The sequence below is a fragment of the Bos mutus genome, chromosome 9 (assembly GCF_027580195.1).
Source record: "Bos mutus isolate GX-2022 chromosome 9, NWIPB_WYAK_1.1, whole genome shotgun sequence".
NCBI lineage: Eukaryota > Metazoa > Chordata > Mammalia > Artiodactyla > Bovidae > Bos > Bos mutus.
Window position 1 is genome coordinate 22996609 of NC_091625.1, and position 23270 is coordinate 23019878.

General features: G+C 41.8%; 1 protein-coding gene across 7 annotated transcripts in view; it reads right to left on the reverse strand.

Moving 5' to 3' along the window:
• The window catches only part of UBE3D (ubiquitin protein ligase E3D), a 166695-nt gene that overhangs the window by 134021 nt on the left and 9404 nt on the right, over positions 1-23270 (reverse strand). For all 7 annotated transcript variants that reach the window (XM_070376256.1, XM_070376257.1, XM_070376260.1 and 4 more), the window contains exons 2-5: positions 21819-22015; positions 17820-17910; positions 5931-6162; positions 83-152 (exon numbers count right to left, since the gene is read on the reverse strand). In XM_070376256.1, the coding sequence (XP_070232357.1) occupies positions 83-152; positions 5931-6162; positions 17820-17910; positions 21819-22015 (590 nt within the window). The remainder of the gene's footprint in view (positions 1-82; positions 153-5930; positions 6163-17819; positions 17911-21818; positions 22016-23270) is intronic.

Here is a 23270-nt window from a genome sequence, read left to right on the forward strand (position 1 = left end):
ATAAAATCCCCTGTTTTTTTTTTTTTTTTATACATAACAAGAAGGCAGTCATTTGGGCTTTTTTGTATTATGAAATTCTTACCTGATGACACAGTCTCTCCCAACATTACCTTGCAACGCTTACAAATTACTTTGGTATTTGCCTTTGGTTTCTGTAGAATAGAAAAATGTCATTTAAATGTCATTCAGCTTTTCTTAAAAGGAATATATAATTTCAACATGATCTCTCGAGTATACATTGAACTTTACATTTTATTTTGCCATCTACTAAATACTGGGAATACACTTAGCTTGTATGCATAAACCACATGCACAGAGATCTTTCTTTTTCAAGTCTAGAGACAAAATAATGAACAGAACAATTATTCCAAACCAAATCACTTCCTTATAATCTACATGTGCCAAGTAATTTGAACAAGAAGCATCTTAAAAATTCTAAAAAGCACCTCAATATTCTTGATTAGAATGAGTATGGGTGCGTTCTAAGTCACTTCAGTTGTGTCTGACTCTTTGCGACCCTGTGAACTACAGCCTGCCAGCCTGCCAGGCTCCTCTGTTCAAGGGATTCTCCAGGCAAGAAAACTGGAGTGGGTTGTCGTGCCCTCCTCCAGGGGATTTAGAATAAAATAGGCAGGCAACAAAGGTAGAAAGGTAGGTGACTTGCCCCAACTCATATGTTTAGAAAACAGAAGAATGAGAACTTGAACTCATATTATTCTGACTCCCAGTCCAGGGCAACTTATGTAAAAGTAATCTATAATTCATAACCACCATGAGAAATTAAAAATACTTAACCCACTCATATAATTCTATTTTTCCATTTAATATATGTACTATACCTGAAAAGACAGAGACAGTGTTCTAGAACAAATTCCTGGAACATTGTTAAACTTAAAAAATCCAACTTTATCAATAGGGATACAGATTAAAACAGCAGGCAGTTTTTCTAGAATAATTCTAGAATTATTAGAATAATTCTTTCTAATTATTAAGAAAACAAAAGACTAAACTTTTAAACACAGAGAACAGATCTGTGGTTATTAGAGGTTGCAGGGATGGGCAAAAATGGGTGAAGGTGGTCAAAAGGTGTTGTTGCTCAGTTGCTGAGTCATGTCTGATTCTTTGCCACCCCATGGATGGCACCACGCCAGGCTCCTTTGTCCTCCATTATACAGATTTTACCAATTCTGTTAGAAATATCATCTAGTGTCAGGTTTTTTGAATCAAAATTCACACAATTGAATGCATGAGGTACTGCTTTTTTTACAGTTTGTTTTAAATTTTCATTTATTTATTTTGGCTGTGCTGAATCTTCATTGCTACGCATGGGCTTTCTCTTCCTGAGGTGTGAGGGCTTCTCACTGTGGTGGCTTCTCTTGGTAGAGCACAGGCTCTAGGTGCACAGGCTTAGTCGCCTCACAGCTTCTGAAATCTTCCTAGACCAGGGACTGAACCCTTGTCCCCTGCATTGCCAGGTGGACTCTTAACCACTGGACCACCAGGGAATTCTGGTTGTTGTTGTTCAGCTGCTAAGTTGTGTCCGACTCTGCAACCCCAAAGACTGCAACATGCCAGGCTTCCCTGTCCTTCACTATCTCCCCGAGTTTGCTCAGGTTCGTGTTCATTGAGTTGATTATGCTACCTAACCATCTTATCCTCTGCTGTCCCCTTCTCCTCTTGCCTTCAATCTTCCCCAGCATCAGGGCCTTTTCTAATCAGTTGGCTCTTCACATCAGGTGACCAAAATATTGGACCTTCAGCTTCAGCAACAGTCCTTCCAATAAATATTCAGGGTTGATTCTCTTTAGGATTGACTAGTTTGATCTCTGTGCTGTCCAACGGACTCTCAAGAGTCTTCTCCAGCACCACAATTCGAAAACATCAATTCTTTGGTGCTCAGCCCTCTTTATGATCTAACTCTCACATCCATACATGACTACTGGAAAAACCAAGCTTTGACTATATGGACCTTTGTCAGCAAAGTGATGTCTCTGCTTTTTAATGCACTGTATAGGTTTGTCATAGCTTTCCTTTCAAGGAGCAAGTGTTTTTTAATTTCATGGTTGCACTCACTGTCCTCAGTGATCTTGGAGCCCAAGAAAATAAAATCTGTCACTGTTTCCACTTCTTCCCCTTTTATTTGCCATGAAGTGATAGGATTGTATGCCCATCAGATGCTAAAGGCCTGCTATTGTGTCACTGAGTAATAATTGTTTATTTTGTCTGGTGTGAAAATGACACTGTGGTCATCAAAAAAAGAATAATCTATATAGGAGTGAATTGACATAATGTTTAGAATTTGCTTTAAAGCACTTGAGCAAAAAACTAAAAATAAAAGGGGTAGATGAAGCATACTGTATGAATCAAGATGACTGATGGAAGTTCATAATTCTGTTTTTTTACATTTGCAAATGTTTACAAAGTTCAACACATTATTTTAAGAAAAAAGAAATCCCTGAACTTAACAAAACAAACAACCAAAAAAGAAAAAAAAAAAAAGGTAAAACTGTTAGTCATACTTACTGGCAAAAATAGCAATGTTCAATTTCATTTGTTCTTTAAAATATAGGATGAAGTCATATGTGTGGCTACTTTCTAAGTCTAGAACAATATTATGAATCTTACCGAAAGTTGAGATGCCACCTTTATCAATCTGCTTATCAGATGCAAAATTTTCATTTCATTGGCAGGCATAAAAAATATCACAAGAGATAATAGATCTAAGAATAGGGAAATCTTCAGTAGATATCTTTTGAAAAGAAAAGGTATACTGCCATATTCACAGAGGCACACAAAAAAATGCTACACACACAGGGGTATTGAAGGAAAGGAATAAGAGTTGAACTTTACATTTGTTTACGCTCTTTTTTTGGTCATTTATGAATTTTGTAATTCAAGAGATATGCTTTGAGTAATTCATTGTCGAGGATGCCTTAAACAGAATTAAAATATACATTCCTAATGCTGAGGTGAGTTATCTCTTAAAATTTTTTCCCACAGTTAAAATACATTTTTTTAAAATAAAGGTTCACTTGTTCCCAGTCCCAGTAGCATTTATTTTAAAAATAAAATTCCTGTTCCACGTGGGCTCCTCATAAAATACGTTTTTATAATCTCCTACAAGTAGAGATAAAAAAATTACTTCTACCAAATACTCAGATAACACACAGAACGCATCATTCATGTCTGATAAGCTCAACTAGTCTTGATCTTTGAAATTAACATATTATAACGCTTTCAATTTTGTGAAAGAGAAACTCTGCTTTGCAGTGCATTTTTCTTGACCTATGCTTCATGGAAATAATCAAGCAAGTTGTGCAGAACAGCAGCCTAGCAGTGTAGGAACTCTACAGAGCAAACATCAAAGACAGACATTGTTGTGGACTAATTAAATCAATATATCTGCACGATGGCACTGCTGCTACGAGAGGTGGATTAGCCTTCTGTCCTCATTTTTACTTTCCTTTGTGTGGCTTCCATTCTAAGGACCCTTGATACTGTCTCACCAAAAAAATGTTTCCCAAGAGATACCATTAGGATGCTGTGTCACCATGTGACATTTCAAAACCCTGCTAGATGGCTAGACGGGGTGATATGAGAAATAGGTTTTCAACAGCACAGAGAAGCCTTGTTCCCACAGGAGCCATGAGAGCACTGTGTAAGAAGTCCCTCCAAATTTATGTTACTATTTTGGTCACAGGCATATTCTTTCAACTGCTGCAATATGCAATTAAAGTGAAACTTCCGTCCAAGCTAACTTGAAAACAATCTTGTCAACAGTAGCTTGTCATGACAGTAATTTCCCATCATCTCCTTGTTACTTAAAAAACACAATATGTGACTATGACACAACTCATAGGATGGCTGTTCACAATTAAGAGAAATTCTTGTAAGTGGCACCATAACTGATAAAGATGCAAATGTGAGGAGCTTGTTTTCATATAGAATACAGAGTTCATCTAAAAAGGGAAACTCATGGTTTTGTTTATTTAATCTTTCCCCATTTCTCTTCTACTCACATCTTCCAAATATTTTTAAAATGTATAGTTAATCATAAAAATGAAAGTTAATATACGTAAAAGAGTAAAGCATTTGTATATTTAGATTAAAATATAATTTTACCGCAACCATATTAAATATAACAGATTTACATTAAGTGCTTACCATGTATCTTTGAAAACTATAGATGGCTAAAGCACTATAATTATGGAGGTATTCTAATATATATATATGTATTCTAATATATGCATATATTAGAATACATATACTTCATCTAATATATATTGTATAATAGACACACATACATACACTGAAAAGCAGTGGTGAAGGTGAAGTCGCTCAGTCATGTCCGACTCTCTGCGACCCCGTGGACTGTAGCCTACCAGGCTTCTACCAGGCTTCTCCATCCACGGGATTTTCCAGGCAAGAATACTGGAGTGGGTTACCATTTCCTTCTCCAGGGGATCTTCCCAACCCAGGGATCGAACCCAGGTCTCCCACATTGGATGCAGATGCTTTAACCTCTGAGCCACCAGGGAAGCCCAAAAACCAGTGGAGATCAAAGGAAATACAAATGGTTATGACTTTATGAAAGCTTAAGATACTTACAGAGAGTTGGGGTGAGAGAGGGGAGAGAGAGTCAAGTATTATGATTTTAAATGGAACCTAAAGTTAAAGGGACTTGTCTTTATGGTGAAAGTTGAGACACTTACATAATTTAAACTGATAACCTCAACATTTGTCAAACTTGCTTAATCTCCCTCAAATTATGCTGCTGCTACTGCTGCTAAGTCACTTCAGTCGTGTCCGACTCTGTGCGACCCCATGGACTGCAGCCTACCAGGCTTCTCCGTCCATGGGATTCTCCAGGCAAGAACACTGGAGTGGGTTGCCATGTCCTTCTCCAATGCATGAAAGTGAAAAGTGAAAGTGGAGTCGCTCAGTCGTGTCCGACTCTTACCGACCCCATGGACTGCAGCCTACCAGGCTCCTCCGTCCATGGGATTTTCCAGGCAACAGTACTGGAGTGGGATGCCATTGCCTTCTTGAATTATGAAACAGTTCTATAAACTAGCTGACAAACTAAGATCTTCTGGACTGCTGCATATATCCTAGAGTGGTCTAGTTCTTACTATAAAATTTACAGGAGCTCTAAATGAAATTTAACACACAATGCCTTGGTTCCCACCAATAATCAGATGTTAAAAGGAAGGTTCTCTGGCAATGATTTTCTTAACGTTTTAAATCACATCTGTATTGACCTGCCATCCGGGGAATGATTTCTCACAAGGGCCGAGTCAATGCCATTGATTTTCTTTTAAAATAAGGTAAACCACTTGCTCTCTGCAGTGAGAGGAAACAGCCTTCTCCCTCCAGCAACTTTGAGAGCAGGAGCACCTGATCTCACTTGTCAGGCATCAACATGGAGCCTATGGCCTGAGCTTACTTTCCACACTCCTGCACTTCCTCTGTTGCTTGATGGCATTCGCTCGTACGACACCCACAGAAGTCTAGACTACAGAAAGACACAGGGAAATACCTGGACCTCACAGGACAGTAGATATCCTACAACCAAAGAACAATTTCCATTTAAATCAGACTCTGAGGATAAAATGCACATGGATTATGGAATACTGTCCTAAAAGCAAGGAAATAGGGCACTTTGGTTTGTAAAACACTAACATTCCCAAATCTACGCACAAAGAAGCCTCTTTCCCTTCTTCCTCCAGCCCCTGTGACTATTTTGGTTTAAGGCCTGTACAAGCCCTTTCTATATATCAAAAGAGCAGGGCTTGATAGAAGCAGTTGAAAAATCAAAGATTTTGGCCTTTAGGACTGCCTGTTTCACATGCCCTGAATGAAGAAAAGACTGGAGAAACCAGTTTCTAAACCCACCTCTAAATAAGCATTTATTTTAAAAGATATTTTACCAATTTTAGATGGTTCTCAGAAGAAAGATGGTGTGTCTCCACTGGAGCTCCCTCAGGTCTTGGCTGCCACAAATCACTCTTTAAATTCACCAGGTAGAAACAGTCTCCGGTGAAACAGTCATTCTCTCGTGGATGAAGTGGCTTATTAGCAAAGGGGTCAGGATGACAACACCACTCGTCAACCAGAGCGCCCCAGTTATCGCCTGGCAGGGGGAGCACTCTCAGGAGCATCCTAGCGGAAAGAGGAAAGATCATGGTTTACAGAACAAAACGGAACTGTGATCTCAAAATTAAATCAGCATAAAAGATGAAAGAAACTCATTAACCGTATTGCTTGCAGTGTTATTTTTCCCCTTGATGACAACAGTAATATATACTCAATATAGACAATTGTGAAAATACAGAGAGGTATAAAGCAAATAAAATCCATCTTTTCCTTACCACTCAAGGACAGGTAACTGCTTTTTTACATGATTATTTATCTCCTTGCCAGCCTTTCAAGAGAGACAGCTGTACACATATGCACACCGTCTGAGAGCAAAGGAAATACACAAACTGTATCCTGCTTGCATTGCTGCTTTTTTTTTTTTTAAACTATATCAGACTACTTAATGACTCTATTCTATTCCACAGGTATGCCAAAACTTTTTAGGTCATTCCCTCACTGTTAGATATTTGGGTTTTGAGTGTTGCATTATTAACAACATAACAATTATTATGATGAACAGTCTTTTTAGAAAATCTGTATACACATCTGACTATTTTCTTGGGAAAGAAATCTTTTAAGTGGGAGAATATAAGCACAAATGATACACATATTTTTAAATCCAATTCCCCTATGGACAAAGTGCTCTCCAGAAAGCCTATTCCAATCTATAATTCTTCCACTTACCTTTTCCAGAACTGAATATTATCATTTTTCTATGTAATGGGTGAAAATAATATTTTCAAAACTGCTATAATTGGCAATTCTTTAATTACTGGTGAGATTGAACCAGCTTTTATATTTATTCACCACTGTATCTTTTCTGTAAATTATGATCAATGGCTGTTTTCCGGTGAGGTATTACTATGTTCTTATTAAGCTGTACAAGTATATTCTGCATTAAGAATATAAGTCCTTGGTCTAAAATCTGTGACAAATATTGTTTCAGGGATGTTGACTTTCATTTCGTCACCATGCCTTAAATTTCAAGTCACCCAACCCTCTCTTCTGTGATTTCTCTCATTACTACTTTTTAATAAACTTTCTATTTTAGCATAATTTTACATTTACAAAAAAGTTACAAAGATAGTGCACACAGTTCTCATATATACCTCATCCAGCTTTCCCTAATGTTAACAGCTTATTTAACTAGGGAAGATTTGCCAAAACTACTGTTTTTATCTGGATTTCCCCAGGTTTTCTACTAATGTCCCCCTTTTCTGTTTCAGAATCTGATTCATGACAACACATTGTGTTTATTTATTTAAACAAAATTTTAAAAAAATTTTCGACCACGCCACACGACACATGGGATCTTAGTTCCCCGGCCAGGGATCAAACCTGTGGCCCCTGCACTGGAAGGCAAAGTTTTAACCACTGGACTGCCAGGGAAGTCTCCAACACATTGTATTGAAACATCATGTTGCTCTCATCTCCTCTGCTCTGGGGCAGTCCTTCCTTGATTTTCAGGACCTTGAGATTTCTGAAGAGTAATGCCTGCTAGGTCACTTCGGTCATGTCCAACTCTGTGCAACCCTATGGACTATAGGCTGCCAGGCTCCTCTGTCCATGGGATTCTCCAGGCAAAAACACTGGAGTGGGTTGCCGTGCCCTCCTCCAGGGAATCTTCCCAATCCAGAGATCGAACCTGTGTCTCTTACCTCTATCTGCACTGGCCGGTGGGTTCTTCACCACTAGCACCAATACCGGTTGTGTATTTTACAGAATACCCCTCATTTGAGTTTGTCTGATATTTTCTCGAGATCAGACTGGGGCTACGGGTTTGGGGGAAGTCTGCCCCTGAGGTAAAGCACTCTTCTTATCACAGCACACCAGAGGGGACCCTTTGTCAATACGACTTATCCCTGGGGATGCCAACCTCCATCACTGGGTTAAGGTGGCATCTGCTATGCTCCTCCACTAGAAAAGCTCCTACTTCTGCCTTTGCACACTCTGTTGTTTGGAAGTGAGTCATGAAGTCTAGGCCCCACGCAAGGGGAGAGAAACAAAGCTCCACTCCGGCATTATTTTTACACTTAGAACATCCTTACAATTAAGAAGCCCCTTATATTTGCTACTATTTTTGTTTTATATTTTTCTTGTACAAATATAGACATCTGAGACTTTTGCCTGGTTTACCTCTATTCTAATCTAAATTGGGAAGAGTCTAAGGGGAGAAGAAATGTGGCAAGATGATGAGGACATTTCAAAATAACTTATCCTGAAAAAAAGAGAAAACAAACATGCTCCTGGTCTTCCTAATGCTTCTGAATACTGTGAAAGCTTAAAGCACCCTGAATACTTGTTCACTTCAGCTCCAATCAGCTGGACCATTTATCCGCTAAGGATCAACTGTATTTGATCACAGACCTGTTTATGCCACTTATACACGTTATTTTACTTATATAATTTAATCAAACACATACACCAAGGGAATATGAGTTGCTATTCCTCTAAAAACTACACATTTCAGAGTAAAGGAAAGTCAGTTATTAAAAAACATCACTGGTGAAATGTGGGAAACACAACTCTAAAAAACTGAGGTGAGGGAGAGTAAAAACCTAGAATTCTGCAATCAGACTGCTTCAGTGTTTAACTTCTCATTAGACTTTAAAGAACCTAAACTGGAAACTCTGGATAATGAATTTAGGATAGCATAAGTGAAAAAAGCTAAAAGAGTCCACAGCAGCAGACTCACATTCAACATAATGATATTAGTTTCATAATAAAAGACTAGTTAAGTTAAAGTACATTTGCATGTGTTAAATGAAAATATTTAAGATGCAAATGCATCATTTTTAAATGATTCCCTTGTGTGAATTCTTTTTCTTTGATTTTCCCAATCAATTCTGAGTCTCATAAAAGGGCAATCATATCATGGAGGAGGGCAGACATTTAATTTATAATTCCAGAAGACAGAAGTAGGAACAAGAAAGGCCGATTTTAGTTTAAAAGGAGCAAGAACATTCCCTTTCAAATTAAGCAATACTTCAGCACTAGCATCATTCAAAGTGCTGAGTCTGTTAAGGAGATTAAGAAGCAATTCTTTCAACATATACTTTCTAAAAGCCTACTAGGAGTCAGGTATTCTGCTGACACAAAATATCAGCGGCAATACATATAGCCCCATTGTCAAGGTATTCACATTCCAGTAGCAAATATATATCTAGAAAGGAATAACAGAACCAGAATATAACAGGTGCTCATAACAGAGTCCTAGTTCTAAATTCTCAGGAGTTGAGGGGGGAAAGGTACGGGATGGCTCAGATCCCCTTTTTCACCTCTTTCTTCAAATGTACATTCCCACCTGCACATAAAATGTGTATATTACCTTAGGGGATCTGTGCATTTGCAAAACCAATCAACAAACTCAGGGAAATACGTACCAAGTGTTAGGGGAGTTGAGTATACACAGGCTTCAGAGAAGAAGTAAAATGTGAGCTGACCTTTGAAGGATGAATAGGAGTTCTCTAGACAATGAAAGGAACTAAGCAAGCACATAACAAGCATAGGAAACGATATGAACAGAGGTGCCATATATGCTTAACTTGCCACTGTAGTCCTAGCACCAGCCACAGTGGCTGACTCACCGTGTAAGCTCTCACTTGTCAAAGGAATGAACTATGAGGTTGGTGCAAACATATTAACAGCATACGTTGATAACTGTAACATGTGAGGCAGTTACTGCAGCATACTCAAATTGAGAGCATTACCAAACCTTTTCCTTGCTTGAGGATGTGACCTTTAGTTTAACCACCTAGACCTGCTACCATGGAAACCAGGTAGATGGTAGGCATTGAGTATATTGCTAGTCAAGACCAACTGTAATAAAAATGATCATTGATTGGCATATTGCATCTGGACCAGGAGCAAGTCTGAATGATCTGTAAATATCCAATGAGGATGTCATGCTTTGGACTTCTCTGAATGCAGGCCTTTGTATGGAACCCTAGAAAATATGCCGAAGAACTGTCATAAGGTGCGACTTCCCTGGGAGTTCAGTGGCTAAGACTCTGTGTTCCCAATGCAGGGAGTCCAGGTTCAATTTCTGGTCAGGAAACTAGATCCTGCATGCCACAACTAAGACCCAGCGCAGCCAAATAAAAATAAATAAATTTTAAAAATTAAAAACAATGGAAAAGAATTGTCATAAGATCCCATTGAATCCTGAGATCCCTGCCTAGGGTATGAGGCTTCTTCTCAGGATAGCCCCTGCACCTGCTGATATAAATCTTATACTTCATACCTGGAACCGTGTCATATGGGGAGACAAGGGTCCCCAGAGGGTACGTGACTTGCCATTTGCTTGAACTGCTGCAGACAACTGCCCTGTCTGCAGGCAAGAAACACGGTCTGGCCGGGTAGTGCTGTGAGTCCACAAGGTCAGCTGAACTTAGGAAAACCTCAGGTAGGCACTACTCACACTTCATTGCATGTGATGCCCATTACAATTTCGTGAGATGAGAATCTCCATTTTCTTGTTATAAAGAAGGAAAGGGAGGCTCAGACATGTTAACTAATCTGTACAAGTTCACAGAGTCAAAGATGATAAATGAAGGCCGGATCTTAGCCCAGGTCTTCCAGGCACCAATCCCTAGGACAGAGGAGCCTGGCGGGCTACAGTCCATGGGGTCGCAGAGTTGGACATGACTGTGACTAACACTTCAACTTTTTTCCAGGTACCAAACTCTTTCCCTTGGAATATACTCCCTCTCCTGGTCACACGTGTCAGTAAAGGCGACAGGGAAGGTGGGATGGTACAGACCACATGGGGTGTGACACAACAGTCTAAGGGCTGCGGACCTGGTTCTCCAGACAGTTGGGGAGCATCACAGAATTGAAGGTGGGGAAGTGACAGGTCAGATTTTTTTATATATATAAATTTATTTATTTTAATTGGAGGTTAATTACTTTACAATATTGTATTGGTTTTGCCATACATCAATATGAATCCGCCACAGGTGTACACATGTTCCCCATCCTGAACCCCCCTCCCACCTCCCTCCCCATACCATCCCTCTGGGTCATCCCAATGCACCAGCCCCAAGCATCCTGTATCCTGCATCGAACCTGGACTGGCGATTTGTTTCATATATGATATTATACCTGTTTCAATGCCATTCTCCCAAATCATCCCACCCTACAGGTCAGATTTTAACAAAGAGGAGGAAGACAAACAAAGGTGCCCGCTTAGAATAACAGGGGGGCCTGGACAGGCTTCTAGATCTGGACAAGCTCGCTAAGATTCTCTGTCCCCAGCCATTCTGCACATAGTGCCAATAAACAAGATCCTCAGTGCAGTGCTCAAGGCAGCGATGTCAAGACCTCATACGCCATCAGAAATGAAACTGCACCGAGATTTACAGAGATCTGGGGGACTTCACACACATTCACCCAAAACGTGATATTTCAAACTTGACCTGGAATCACAGTGAATAAAAGTTCTACGTAATCCCATAGCTACCTATGTAAGACATCGAGCAAGAAAACACCCAATTCACAAGTCATGGCAAAGACAAAAGTGTTTTTACAGCAGAAGGAAATTTTCTGATGTTTGGAAAAAACATAAATCCTTTAAGAACAAAAGATGTATTTAAATCACAGCTCTCCTGAAAGTATATCTACCGAAAACCCTAAGACTTTGATAGGATTTACTTCCCAAGAGAACTTTCTGAAGAAAATAGATATCGTATTTTTTTCAAGGTAGTTTTTAGGTAAAAATCTGCTGAAGCTCAGAAAAAGAGTGAAATAATTTCTTAAACTTTCTCTCAGTTTAAGATTCTAGGATGAACAGCAACACATTATTATAAGTAATTAAAATGTGCTGCTGCTGCTGCTAAGTCACTTCAGTCGTGTCCGACTCTGTGTGACCCCATAGACGGCAGCCCACCAGGTTCCCCCGTCCCTGGGATTCTCCAGGCAAGAATACTGGAGTGGGTTGCCATTTCCTTCTCCAATGCATGAAAGTGAAAATTGAAAGTGAAGTCGCTTCAGTCGTGTCCGACTCTGTGTGACCCCATAGACGGCAGCCTATCAGGCTCCCCCGTCCCTGGGATTCTCCAGGCAAGAGTACTGGAGTGGGGTGCCATTGCCTTCTCCTAAAATGTGCTAGTTATATTGAAATATATACATTACCATATATAAAACAGATAGCTAGTGGGAAGTTACTGTATAACATGGGAAGATCAACCCAGCGCTCTGTGATGACCTAGAGGGGTGGGATGGGGGGCAGTAAGCTGTGGGAGGAAGGTTCAAGAGGGAGGGGACATATGTATACTTATGGCTCATTCACAATGTTGTATGATAGAAATCAATGAAACATTATAAAGCAATTTTCCTCCAATTAAAAATAAAAATAAATGTGCTAGTTATTTTTAATGCATCTTAAGCATAAAGCTTTTGGGGAAAAGAACTTAAAATGCACAATTTTAATAAATGTTACTAACTGATGGTGCTTATTTAAAACTTAAACATAAAGAAGAAAATGAAATGCCTTAGCTTTAAAAGTGACCATTAATCACTGATAATAACAATGGTAATAATACAGACCTTTCACATTGGATTAGAACCAAGTGGACGATAAAAATTTTAAAGAAGCCATCAAGTATCTAAAGCTCAAAACATAGCTGCTGGAATTTAGATAAATTTAGCTGGCATTATTTAACTGATGGCCTACAAATACTACGAAACTAGCTTTGCATTTTATTATCATTATGTACATATTTAATGTATTATCAATCCTGAATATTCATTGGAAGGATTGATGCTGAAGCTGAAACTCCAATACTTCGGCCATCTGATGCAAAGAACTGCCTCTGGAAAAGACTCTGATGCTGGGAAAGATTAAGGCAGGAGGAGAAGAGAAGGACAGAAGATGAGATGGTTGGATGGCATCACCGACTGGATGGACATGAATTGAGTAAGCTCCAGGAGTTGGTGATGGACAGGGAAGCCTGGCATGCTGCAGTCCATGGGGTCACAAAGAGTTGGACACGACTGAACAACTGAACTGAACTGAACCAATTCAGTGTGTGCCTGTACTCTCTTTTCACTTCTTTGTTCTCCTTCATAGAATTGTGACTATTCATAGGAGTAGTTATTTTCAGACTGCAATAATAGCTTGTCTGTCAAGGTGACCAATCAACTAGGTGCATATTCTGACATCTCTTATGTGGCAGTAAGTCTATTCTGCTTGTTACCTGCTAGAGTTTCAATGCCCTCAGAGCTGCTGGGCTGCCACCCAGCTCCGGTGGTGCAGATAGAACAGGGAGGGCCTTTCCAGAGACCTCAGGAGACCTCAAAAATGACTGAAAAGCAGGCTTAGGTTTCAAAGTCATCTGCTTAGCCAACCGATATAACTCAAGTCTGACATGCATTTATTTCTAAAAGACACACCAAATTCCAAACACAATGATCATTTAGCTGGTTCTGAGACTAATCACAATGAAGTAAATTTTATTATTGTTCTTGCCTGGTATTAGGGACTTTCACTCTCAACAAGAGCATAATCAAAAATTGTGTATGTTCGGATCATTTTTACAAAACAACTCTGCTGAACTGATAAGAATACAAATTGGAGAATTTCACTGTAAAGAAACAAGACATTCTTTGTTTGTAAATAACCAAAACAAACAGCTAGGAATGTGTGATTCTGAATGAAGAAAAAAAGATGGCTGTGATTAGCAGATTTTGTGCACCCTGGTGCTAGTAAGTATTAAAAGCCATTAATGAGTCTTAATAGGTTAAACAGTCTTCTGCACCTATAATTTGCTTGATGAGAATCTTTTAAATTAAAAAAAAGAACAAGCATGAGTTTTGTACTAGCCAAATAGTCATAATTCACAGAAGCCAAGGTGCAATTTTTTGAGGTTCACTAATCATAGAATTTTCATGCTGGCAGGACTGTCCCCTGTCTATCTAACTGAACCTCCCAATGTTTCAGATGAGGAAATTGAGAATCAAAGTGACTTGTTCTCAGATAGAAAGATTAGCCAGCAAGCAGATATTTAACTTGGCTCCATTTCTCCCAACACGAGAGCTCTTGCCAAGATAAACCACCATATTCCAAGATGCCTTTCTGAAAAGGATGCCAACAATGAGTTGATTGTGATTACAAGCCTGCTTTGAAATACCTTCGGCTTCACTTTCTACTTAATAAGCACAGCTGTCTTTTCCACCTGCACAGAACAGGTAACTGAGGGAGAAATGAGAAGACCACGGGGCTTAATGCAATCGGTCGGCCTGACGTCCTTGTGCAGACACAGGAGGAAGCGTGGTTTTCCATCAAAGGGCCGGCTGCCTACGACTGAGATGGAAGCAAAGCTTTCAGTTGCCCACTAAGGATCTCTCCACATTACCCAAGAGGCCTCCACGTGTCAGACCCACAGTTGTGACACACGAAGGCATCCAGGGAAGCCTTTCTGTTAAGCAAGGGCGAGTCACATCCATTGTGGATCTTCTCAGAAAGAAAAGGGGAAAGACGGGGTCATTTCCCTGGCATGCCTAAAAAATTTGGAGTCCTGAATCAAAAAGGTTTGAAACACTGTACTGGGTTAATGTGCTGGTTTGCTGATAAGGCCAATTACGGAAAAGGGGGTAGAACAAGTCTGTAAAGACAATTAAAAAGAGCTTGCCAAGTATTCACTCCAATTTATGTTATAGCCTTAAACGCTCTTCACAAGGGCTTCCCTGGTGGCTCAGACGGTAAAGCATCTGCCTGCAATGCAGGAGACCCGGGTTCGATTCCTGGGTCAGGAAGATCCCTGGAGAAGGAAATGGCAATCCACTCCAGCACTCTTGTCTGGAAAATCCCATGGACGGAGGAGCCTGACAGGCTACAGTCCATGGGGTCACAGAGTCAGACATGACTGAGCGACTTCACTTTCACTTTCTAAACGCTCTTCACAAGTTAGGAAAATAGGCCATCTTACAACTACACGGTTGAGGTGAGGTGATGTGGACAAGGTTCCCCAGCCTCTGAGGGTAGAGCTGGAGTTCAAACCCAGGTCCCGTTCTCCCCTCTGCTTCTCAGTCCACAGCTTCCAAAGGTCAGGATTGGGACAGTGAGTATGGTCCATCAGCGTCAGCCTCTCAGCCCTTGTTCCCAGTTCCACGGTCTCAAGGTCATAAACGGGACTGACACAAGGCAGAAGATGCAGTATCAGCTGACAAAGAACAAACTTAGTTCTTTAAGACAGGCACACCAGGAAACTCTAATCCTCTGGTGAACTTTTTTGAAGTTGCTCAGTCGTGTCCGACTCTTTGAGATCCCACAGACTACAGCTTACCAGGCTTCTCTGTCCATGGGATTTTCCAGGCAAGAATACCGGAGTGGGTTGCCATTTCCTTCTCTAGGGGATCTTCCCGATCCAGGGATCGAACCCAGGTCTCCCGTATTGCAAGCAGATGCTTTACCCTCTAAGCCACCAGGGAAGCTCCTCTGTAACTCCCAGGTCTCTCACTGTTGCAGAGGCACGCAAGTGTCAGAGACTGTGAGTGACAGTTAAACCGAAGCCTGAAAAAGACGGAGAGGAGGAAAACTTTCCCAACTAAATACCAGGGCAACCTGGAATCCTCTGAACCTTCCTGGGTCAAGCTGGCCTGTCCCCGACAGCACGCTCTGCAGCCACCTCAGCTTTGGAAAATCTGAGCGAGGACGTCTCCCTCCTCTGCAGACTCAGAGCAACGCCGTGGCTTCCCCACGATCACCACTCGGACTGTGCTCTGCTCAGGACCCCACACTTACACGAGCATGACCTTCCGCGATCTTATCTACCCAGGAATCAGAGAGCAAGTGAGACAGACTGATGGAAGGCCAGGATAAGCACCCTAACATTTATCTCATTCAAACCGGTAAGAATTTACAGAGAACGCACTGAGCCTGCTGCCGCTGGTGATGACGATGAAGACGGTGGTGAGGGTAAGAATCACAGCAGTAGCTGTCACATCCTGAAAGCTTCCCAGTTAAACTCACTCGAGCCTCCCCAAAACCCTAAGGAGGTAGCTTATATTGTTATCTAGATTTTTGTAATAATAATACCAAAAAAGAAAATATGAATGCACAGAGTGGTCAAGTAACTTTCCCAGGGTCACAGCTAGTAAATGGTGGGCACAAACCCAGATGGTCTGGCTTCCTGGTCTCTGTTACACCACACTGCACTCTCAATAGGAGTGGGGAGATATGTGAGTAAGACTGTCCATTGAGTCAGTGATGCCATCCAACCATCTCATCCTCTGTCGTCCCCTTCTCCTCCCGCCTTCAATCTTTCCCAGCTTCAGGGTCTTTTCAAAAGAGTCAGTTCTTCGCATCAGGTGGCCAAAGTATTGGAGTTTCAGCTTCAGCATCAGTCCTTCCAATGAATATTCAGTCTAATGAATATGCTGACTCTAGAGAGAAGCTAATCAGAGGGAGATGGGCATGTTCTCAGAGAGGAGGTACGTTTCACTAAGGACTGCAGTGGGGCTGCCCGTGAAAAGACTGTGGGACTGCAAGCCCATCACCAGAGCTGTGCACAGAACGTGTGTAAATAACGGTGTGTGGTTTTGCGGGTGAGGGAGGAAGGGGCTGGGGGAAGGAGACTGAAACAGGAGGGTGCGGTAGTAAACAGAGTTCAGCTCCTCCAGCACCCCGTGTGGTATGCTGAGGGCTAGCGGAATCTATCCTGGAAGAAATGGGAGGCTTGGGGAGGCTCTGAATGGGGAACCCAGCTGCCTTTGGGAGGTGCTCTTTGGTGAGAGGACCGTGGCCTTGACTAAGAGGTGGAAGAAGTGGAGGGGTATGGAGAACAAAGGAGTATCAGTCCCAGTGACTGGCCACCTCCCAGCACACAGGGATAGAGAGGACTGGTGTCTTCCCTCCACCAAGACCCCGAACGCCGGAGCGGGTCTCAGGTATGGACAGGCGTCCACTCCCATCTAAATTTCTAAGGAAACACTAACAAAGAGCTCTGAACTTTTCCTTTATAGTACTGTTAACAGTAATAAGGGTTGCTCCGTCTTTCTAGCCTATGAGTGAATAGAAAATTCAGGGAGAACGGTTCATGCCCAGGCAATAAGGAGGCTGACAGAAGGAGGAGAAGATGGAAAAATAAAAGAGACAACGTGGGAATGCAAAGAGTACAGCAAAGGGCCCTCCCCATCACAATGGGGAAATCATTGCACACCACGAGAACAGGCTACAAGATTAACCTAAGCAGCAAGAAAAGGTTAATTTGTGCTCTATACGCTGTTTTAATAAGCAGGGAAATAGGAAACAGATTTTAGAGAGGCACTAATAAAAATAGCTCAAGTAAAAAAAAAAAATCGTGCTGCAAAAGCTTCTGTTATTTAGAAAACGCACTTCATGTGGAAAAGCTCATTCACCAGGATGACGCCTACAACGTGTGATAGCTGTCGTGTCTGATTTCAGAGGAGCGGGGCTGGTCTGCACCGGCTTCTGCACCCAAGACAAGCCTCCCTCCCTCAAAGCCAGCAGCCTGCTGTCCCCCTTTGTCAGCTGGAGGAGACCTAGCTGCCCCGTGATTGCTGGAGTCTGGGGGCTGCTCTGGTTCAAAAAGTGACATTGAGCTGGCTCTCATCTGAAGGCTACAGACTGCCCTCTTGGCAGTTCCTTCAAAAATTCTGATGGGAAAAGAGAACAGCCACTGCCAGGCGCAGAATAAGTCAGTGCTAAACGTGCTCCTTACCTGTCTCTTATGATGACTTCACCACAGGACTGGCAATAAAACGTGCAACATTCTTGGTCTTGTGAGCTTTGATTAAACACTGAAATCAGTTCTAGAGGAAATCAAGGGAACAGCATGTCTTAAGAGGTTTGGGATAAATATATTGACATACTTAAAGAGTTTAATAGCTGCAATAAATTATCACCAATAAACACTGTTTATGATCTACCCAGAAGTACACACTTAATTAGTATTATCTGATGACTCAACGCCAAGCAAATATTGGGAATGTTTTTAACAAAAACACCAGATTCTGCTACATGTTTCACAGCTAGGTATTGCCCTAAAAATTATGTATGTAACATAGCACTGAGTTATCTCCCTCATTCTAGAAATACCAATACTAAAGGTGAGAGAGAAGGAGCTATTTCTTCCACATCGAGCTAACTACACACAGCTTCTCCTTCCTTAGCTTTCTTCTGCTAGACTTAGGGACAGTTTTTCATCACTGAGACTGCTGGTAAACAGAGTTCTTAAATTTAATTCGATTTAAACAAAGCTGATGTCCGGTCTGGATCGTATCAGTCTGTACAAACAATATCAATCTTGAAATTGGTCTTTATTGGGCAGGTCTCTGGGAATGAAATAGCTCCTAAGAACAGTTTCATCTTACAAGAGCAAAACTCAATTTCTGATTAAAGCTGTGGGAAAACAAATTATTTCCCATAGTATATGAAAGAGCAATGTAAGACAGAATGTTCCCTTAGTTTCTATTATTTCATTCACAAAGAAAGGAAACTTTCATTTCCAAAAAACCCCAAAGAACAAAAAACCCAATCCACAAAAATATCTGTTAAAAAAGTCTGAGGCGTCCCTGGTAGTCCAATGGTTAAGAATCCCCCTGCCAACGCAGAGGACACAGGTTCAATCCCTGATCTGGGAAGATTCCACATGCCACGGGGCAACTGTGCTCATGTGCCTAGATCCCGTGCTCTGCAACACCGCAGTGAGACGCCCACACACAGAGAGTAGACCCAGCTCACTGCGACTAGAGAAAGTCCGCATGCAGCAACGAAGGCTCTGTGCAGCCAAGAATCAATAAAATAAAAAATAACTTAAAAAAAATTAGATTAAAAGAAAAAGTCTGAAGAAATGAGGTTATATCCATTAGAATCAAGCCATTTGAATTTTGTTGTTACTTTGTATCTTAAGATCTTTTAAAAAACATCCATGCTAGAAAGTTTAAGCCTTGAGAGTTAAAAATTCTTCTGTTTAATTTCTAAGACTGCCCTGTAGCACTAAGGTGAACCCAACAGTATTCTTTAACTCTGAGCAGAAAATAAGACACCCCAGATTTTCCTTTCAGGATGGATAAACAAATTTTCAACGACACACTGCCCTCTGCTGCTCGCCCAGCGGGATGCAGGCTCAGGATCAAGTCAGAACCTTCTGATACAGGGGCATCCTGGGAAGTACTGCTGCCTGGGGATGAATCCAATGCTGATGCTCCATCAAATTTTACTGCAGCCAGTTCTGGATCAAGGGTCACGTCTGACCTATGTGTTCAGAACCGTGTAACAGTATGTCTACTGTAGTCCTTAAAAGAGTATTCTTATAGTCGAAAAGTTTACTTTGCAAAAATTTCGAAACATAAGATTGAATGCTAAAACTGTTTGCTTCCTACCACAGATTTTGATTTACGTTTACAATAGTATGCACCTATCTGATATTTTGTACCTATCTGATATTTATTCATTGAGCAATGGTTTCAGTTCAGTTCAGTTCAGTTCAGTCGCTCAGTCGTGTCCGACTCTTTGCGACCCCATGAATCGCAGCACGCCAGGCCTCCCTGTCCATCACCAACTCCCGGAGTTCTCTCAAATTCACGTCCATCGAGTCGGTGATGCCATCCAGCCGTCTTATCCTCTGTCGTCCCCTTCTCCTGCCCCCAATCCCTCCCAGCATCAAAGTTTATTCACCACCTATTATGTGGAAAGCACTAAAGCAATTAAGCACTGAGGAATCTATTTTGCATACCCCTTAATGCACTGCAGAACAGGACTTTGAATGTTTTCCCTTTTCAGATGGTTAAGCAAAATATATGTTAAAAATGTAGAGAAACTGGAGATCCAAACAATATGCAAACCAACACACAGCAGTCAATTTACTGCGTCTGACAGTTAAAACCAAACAATAATGTTTGCTTATTTAAATTAAAAAAAAAATAGTTCAAGTTTTGCTGTTTGTCTAATAACTGTTACAGAATATGCATAGGCAACAAACTACTTCTGTCTCTGGAAGGTTTCCATGCCTCCTCGGTATGGGACCTAAAATCATGGTCCCAGAAAACCAGCAGCAGATTTGAAAACACTCCACTGTGGCTTTCACGCCTGCTTGTCCCCAGTTTCCAGATGTGACCCCTGATTCCTGCAGTGGTTACTGTTCATCATCGCTAAAGAAAGGCAAGGACGTCACAGGAGTCTGATTCCCAAGGCCTCTTTCCTGAAACCACCCTCCCCCTGCCCATCATCAGGTACTCTCAGAGCATCTGTTAGTCTGTGTCCCATCTCAAAGGCCCATCCCTCCTTCCACGGTTATTCCAACAGTCATTCTTAGATTTATCCTATGCCACTTCAGCTCTAGGACATTTCTTTCCTATAACCAACCCTGCTCAACTCAGACTGATTTTTCACTCATCCAGGACTTGAGCAAAAATCACTCTCTAGCAAAAAAAAAAAAGTGAAACTCCCTCTACTTCTCTTTCTTTTCAAACGCCAGGACAGAGGCTCCAGGAATGCCTGACATCTCCCCAAGAGCTCTTGGTTACCATCTTGCTGACTCTGCCTCAGGGCTCCTTGCAGCTCAGATGAAAGGCTTCATATCCACGTGGCAACAGAGAAATCCCAAATGCAGCTGTTAAGAACTTTAATCCTTCTCAGAGAATGAGCATCACAGCCATTTATTACAGCCTCCGCTTCCCCTTTTTACAGCATTTTCAACCCTCTGAAGCACAGTACTCAAATGGCAAGAGAGGAAATGTACCAAAAAGGTCATTAAATTATTTTCAGAAACGATTCTATGGTCTTACTGAATCCATACGCCAATAACAGAATACTGGAAATCTAACAGGCATAACAACAATATGCATCAAACTTCAATTCGGAATCTTTCTACTGGGCTGGCCAAAACCCTTGCTTGGGTTTTCCCCTAACATCTTCTGGAAAAATCCAAAAGAACTCTTTGGCCAACCCAATGTCCTACTCTCTCTAGTTGGAAATGTCTCTACGTGTATGGGATTCTTCCCATCATTGCATTCTCTGGTCAGATATCACTCTCCCAGAGTGACCTTCCCTGACTCTCATCTGCCCCTAGTCATGCCCTACACTGTTATTCTGTTTTACTCCTCCTACGGCACTCCTCCTCCTAAGTCTGTATCCAAGTAACTTGTGTGTTCAATATTTGTTTCCACCATTAGAATGTAAGCCCTATGAGGGCAGAGATCTTCTAGCTTATCTACTTGCATACCCCAGCACCTAGATCAAAAGTTCATATTTGCTGGATGAATGAATGCCTTCATACAAGGCTTTAAAATCAACCAGGTCTGGCACACTCGCCCTCTGATTTCATCTTCCTATCAACTCTGTGAGCCAGGTTATTTTACAGTTAAAGAAACAAAGCAGGGAGGACACAGGAAAACCTCTGTACCTTTTGCTTCATTGTGCTGTGAACCTGAAATTGCTTTTAAAAAACACAGTCTCATAGGAAAAAGAAAAAAAAAAAGACTCTTAAAAAAGGCTGAAAGAAACAAAGTGACCTGTTCAACTGCATGCAGTTAATAATGAGCAGAGTTGGCAAAAAAAAAAAACTTAGATCTTTTGGACTCTCAGCTCTTTCCTGCAGGTGATGAGCCTGATCCCTTCACTTGGGAAAAGTTCAACTCCCCCCCCCCCCCAAAAAAAAATCACCTTTGATTTATAATGAAAAAGCAAATGCAGAGACAGAAAGGCCAGCGCTACTCACCGGGGCGGCTCTCGGCCCGCGCGTGTAGCCGCAGGTGCAGCCCGTCCCCGGGCACGTGCTGCAGCCCGCGGCAGGTGGACGGCGCGAGCCTGACCCCTGCCGGCAGCCGGAGCTCCGTGCAGCCGCCGGGGCTCTGCATCCGGAGCGAGGACGGCGTTACCGAAACAGCCATGGGCAGACCTCCTTCCTTGGAATCCCTGGGAATTAGAAATAACAGGCGAGAGATGATTTCACATGGATGAAAACCAGACGATGAAAGAAACTAAAATGGCCAAGGAGCCCTCTGTTCTTCAATCAGGGCCCTGAGTCTAGTCACTGTCCCAGGATAAAAAAACAGCAGTGAACCTGTCATAAAAGAAACGGATCTATTAAATGAGGTCAGAGTACTTTCTTCTGTCAATGTAACATTAAAGTTCACAGACACATTTTTCATTCTTTTCTATTCTTTTTTTTTTTAATGTTAACCATGCATTTAAAGCATGCACTTTTTTCCCTTGCTAATGATCCTGAGTGCCAATCTCTCCTCTAACCCTGGGCTTCCTCCCTGTACTGAAGCCTGAACACCGCCCCCTCGCCGCCTCCAGCCATTCTGTTGCACAGCAGGCCACTTCCTTTCCGGACACCCCCTCTCCTGTCTCACCACTCTTTCTGTCTTCAGCTTCTGTGAACCAGCACAGCGGAATGCTGGTCGGTCGGACATCACTCCCTAGTTCATCAGAGTACTTCTGGCCAGAAAATTCAACAAGGTTGCCTAAGACAGTGGCTTATTCACCTTTGTTTCCCTTGACCCTAGCGTGGTTTGGACATTTATTCACTCACTCAACACCCCTTTTTTGGGTTCTACAATGTGCTAGGTACTGGGAATAGGACAACGACTAACAGGGCATTTTCTCTGTACGTTGCCCCCACCCCAAGTAGGGGACAGGCAAGAAAAATAGGCAAAAAAAGGCAAAAAAAAATGATCAAGACAGCATTAAAATGACGCTGTACTTACTCATGATAAACATAGGGGACTATGGAAGCAGTGGAGAAGGGCAGGGACTCTCCCAGGCCTAAGCACTAAATAAATGTTATGTGAATAATGAACGGATGAGTCAGTGACATATTGTTTCTGAGACCAGCATTTCAATGATATTTTATGTTATTTATAGTAAATTAGGGTAAAGCATTGGTATTTGATATACAGGATTTTGATAAGGAGGCCTGCTGCTGCTGCTGCTGCTAATTCGCTTCAGTCGTGTCCGACTCTGTGTGACCCCATAGACGACAGCCCACCAGGCTCCCCCGTCCCTGGGATTCTCCAGGCAAGAATACTGGAGTGGGTTGCCATTTCCTTCTCCAATGCATGAAAGTGAAAAGTGAAAATGAAGTCACTTAGTCGTGTCCGACTCTTAGCGATCCCATGGACTGCAGCCTACCAGGCTCTCCAGCCATGGGATTTTCCAGGCAAGA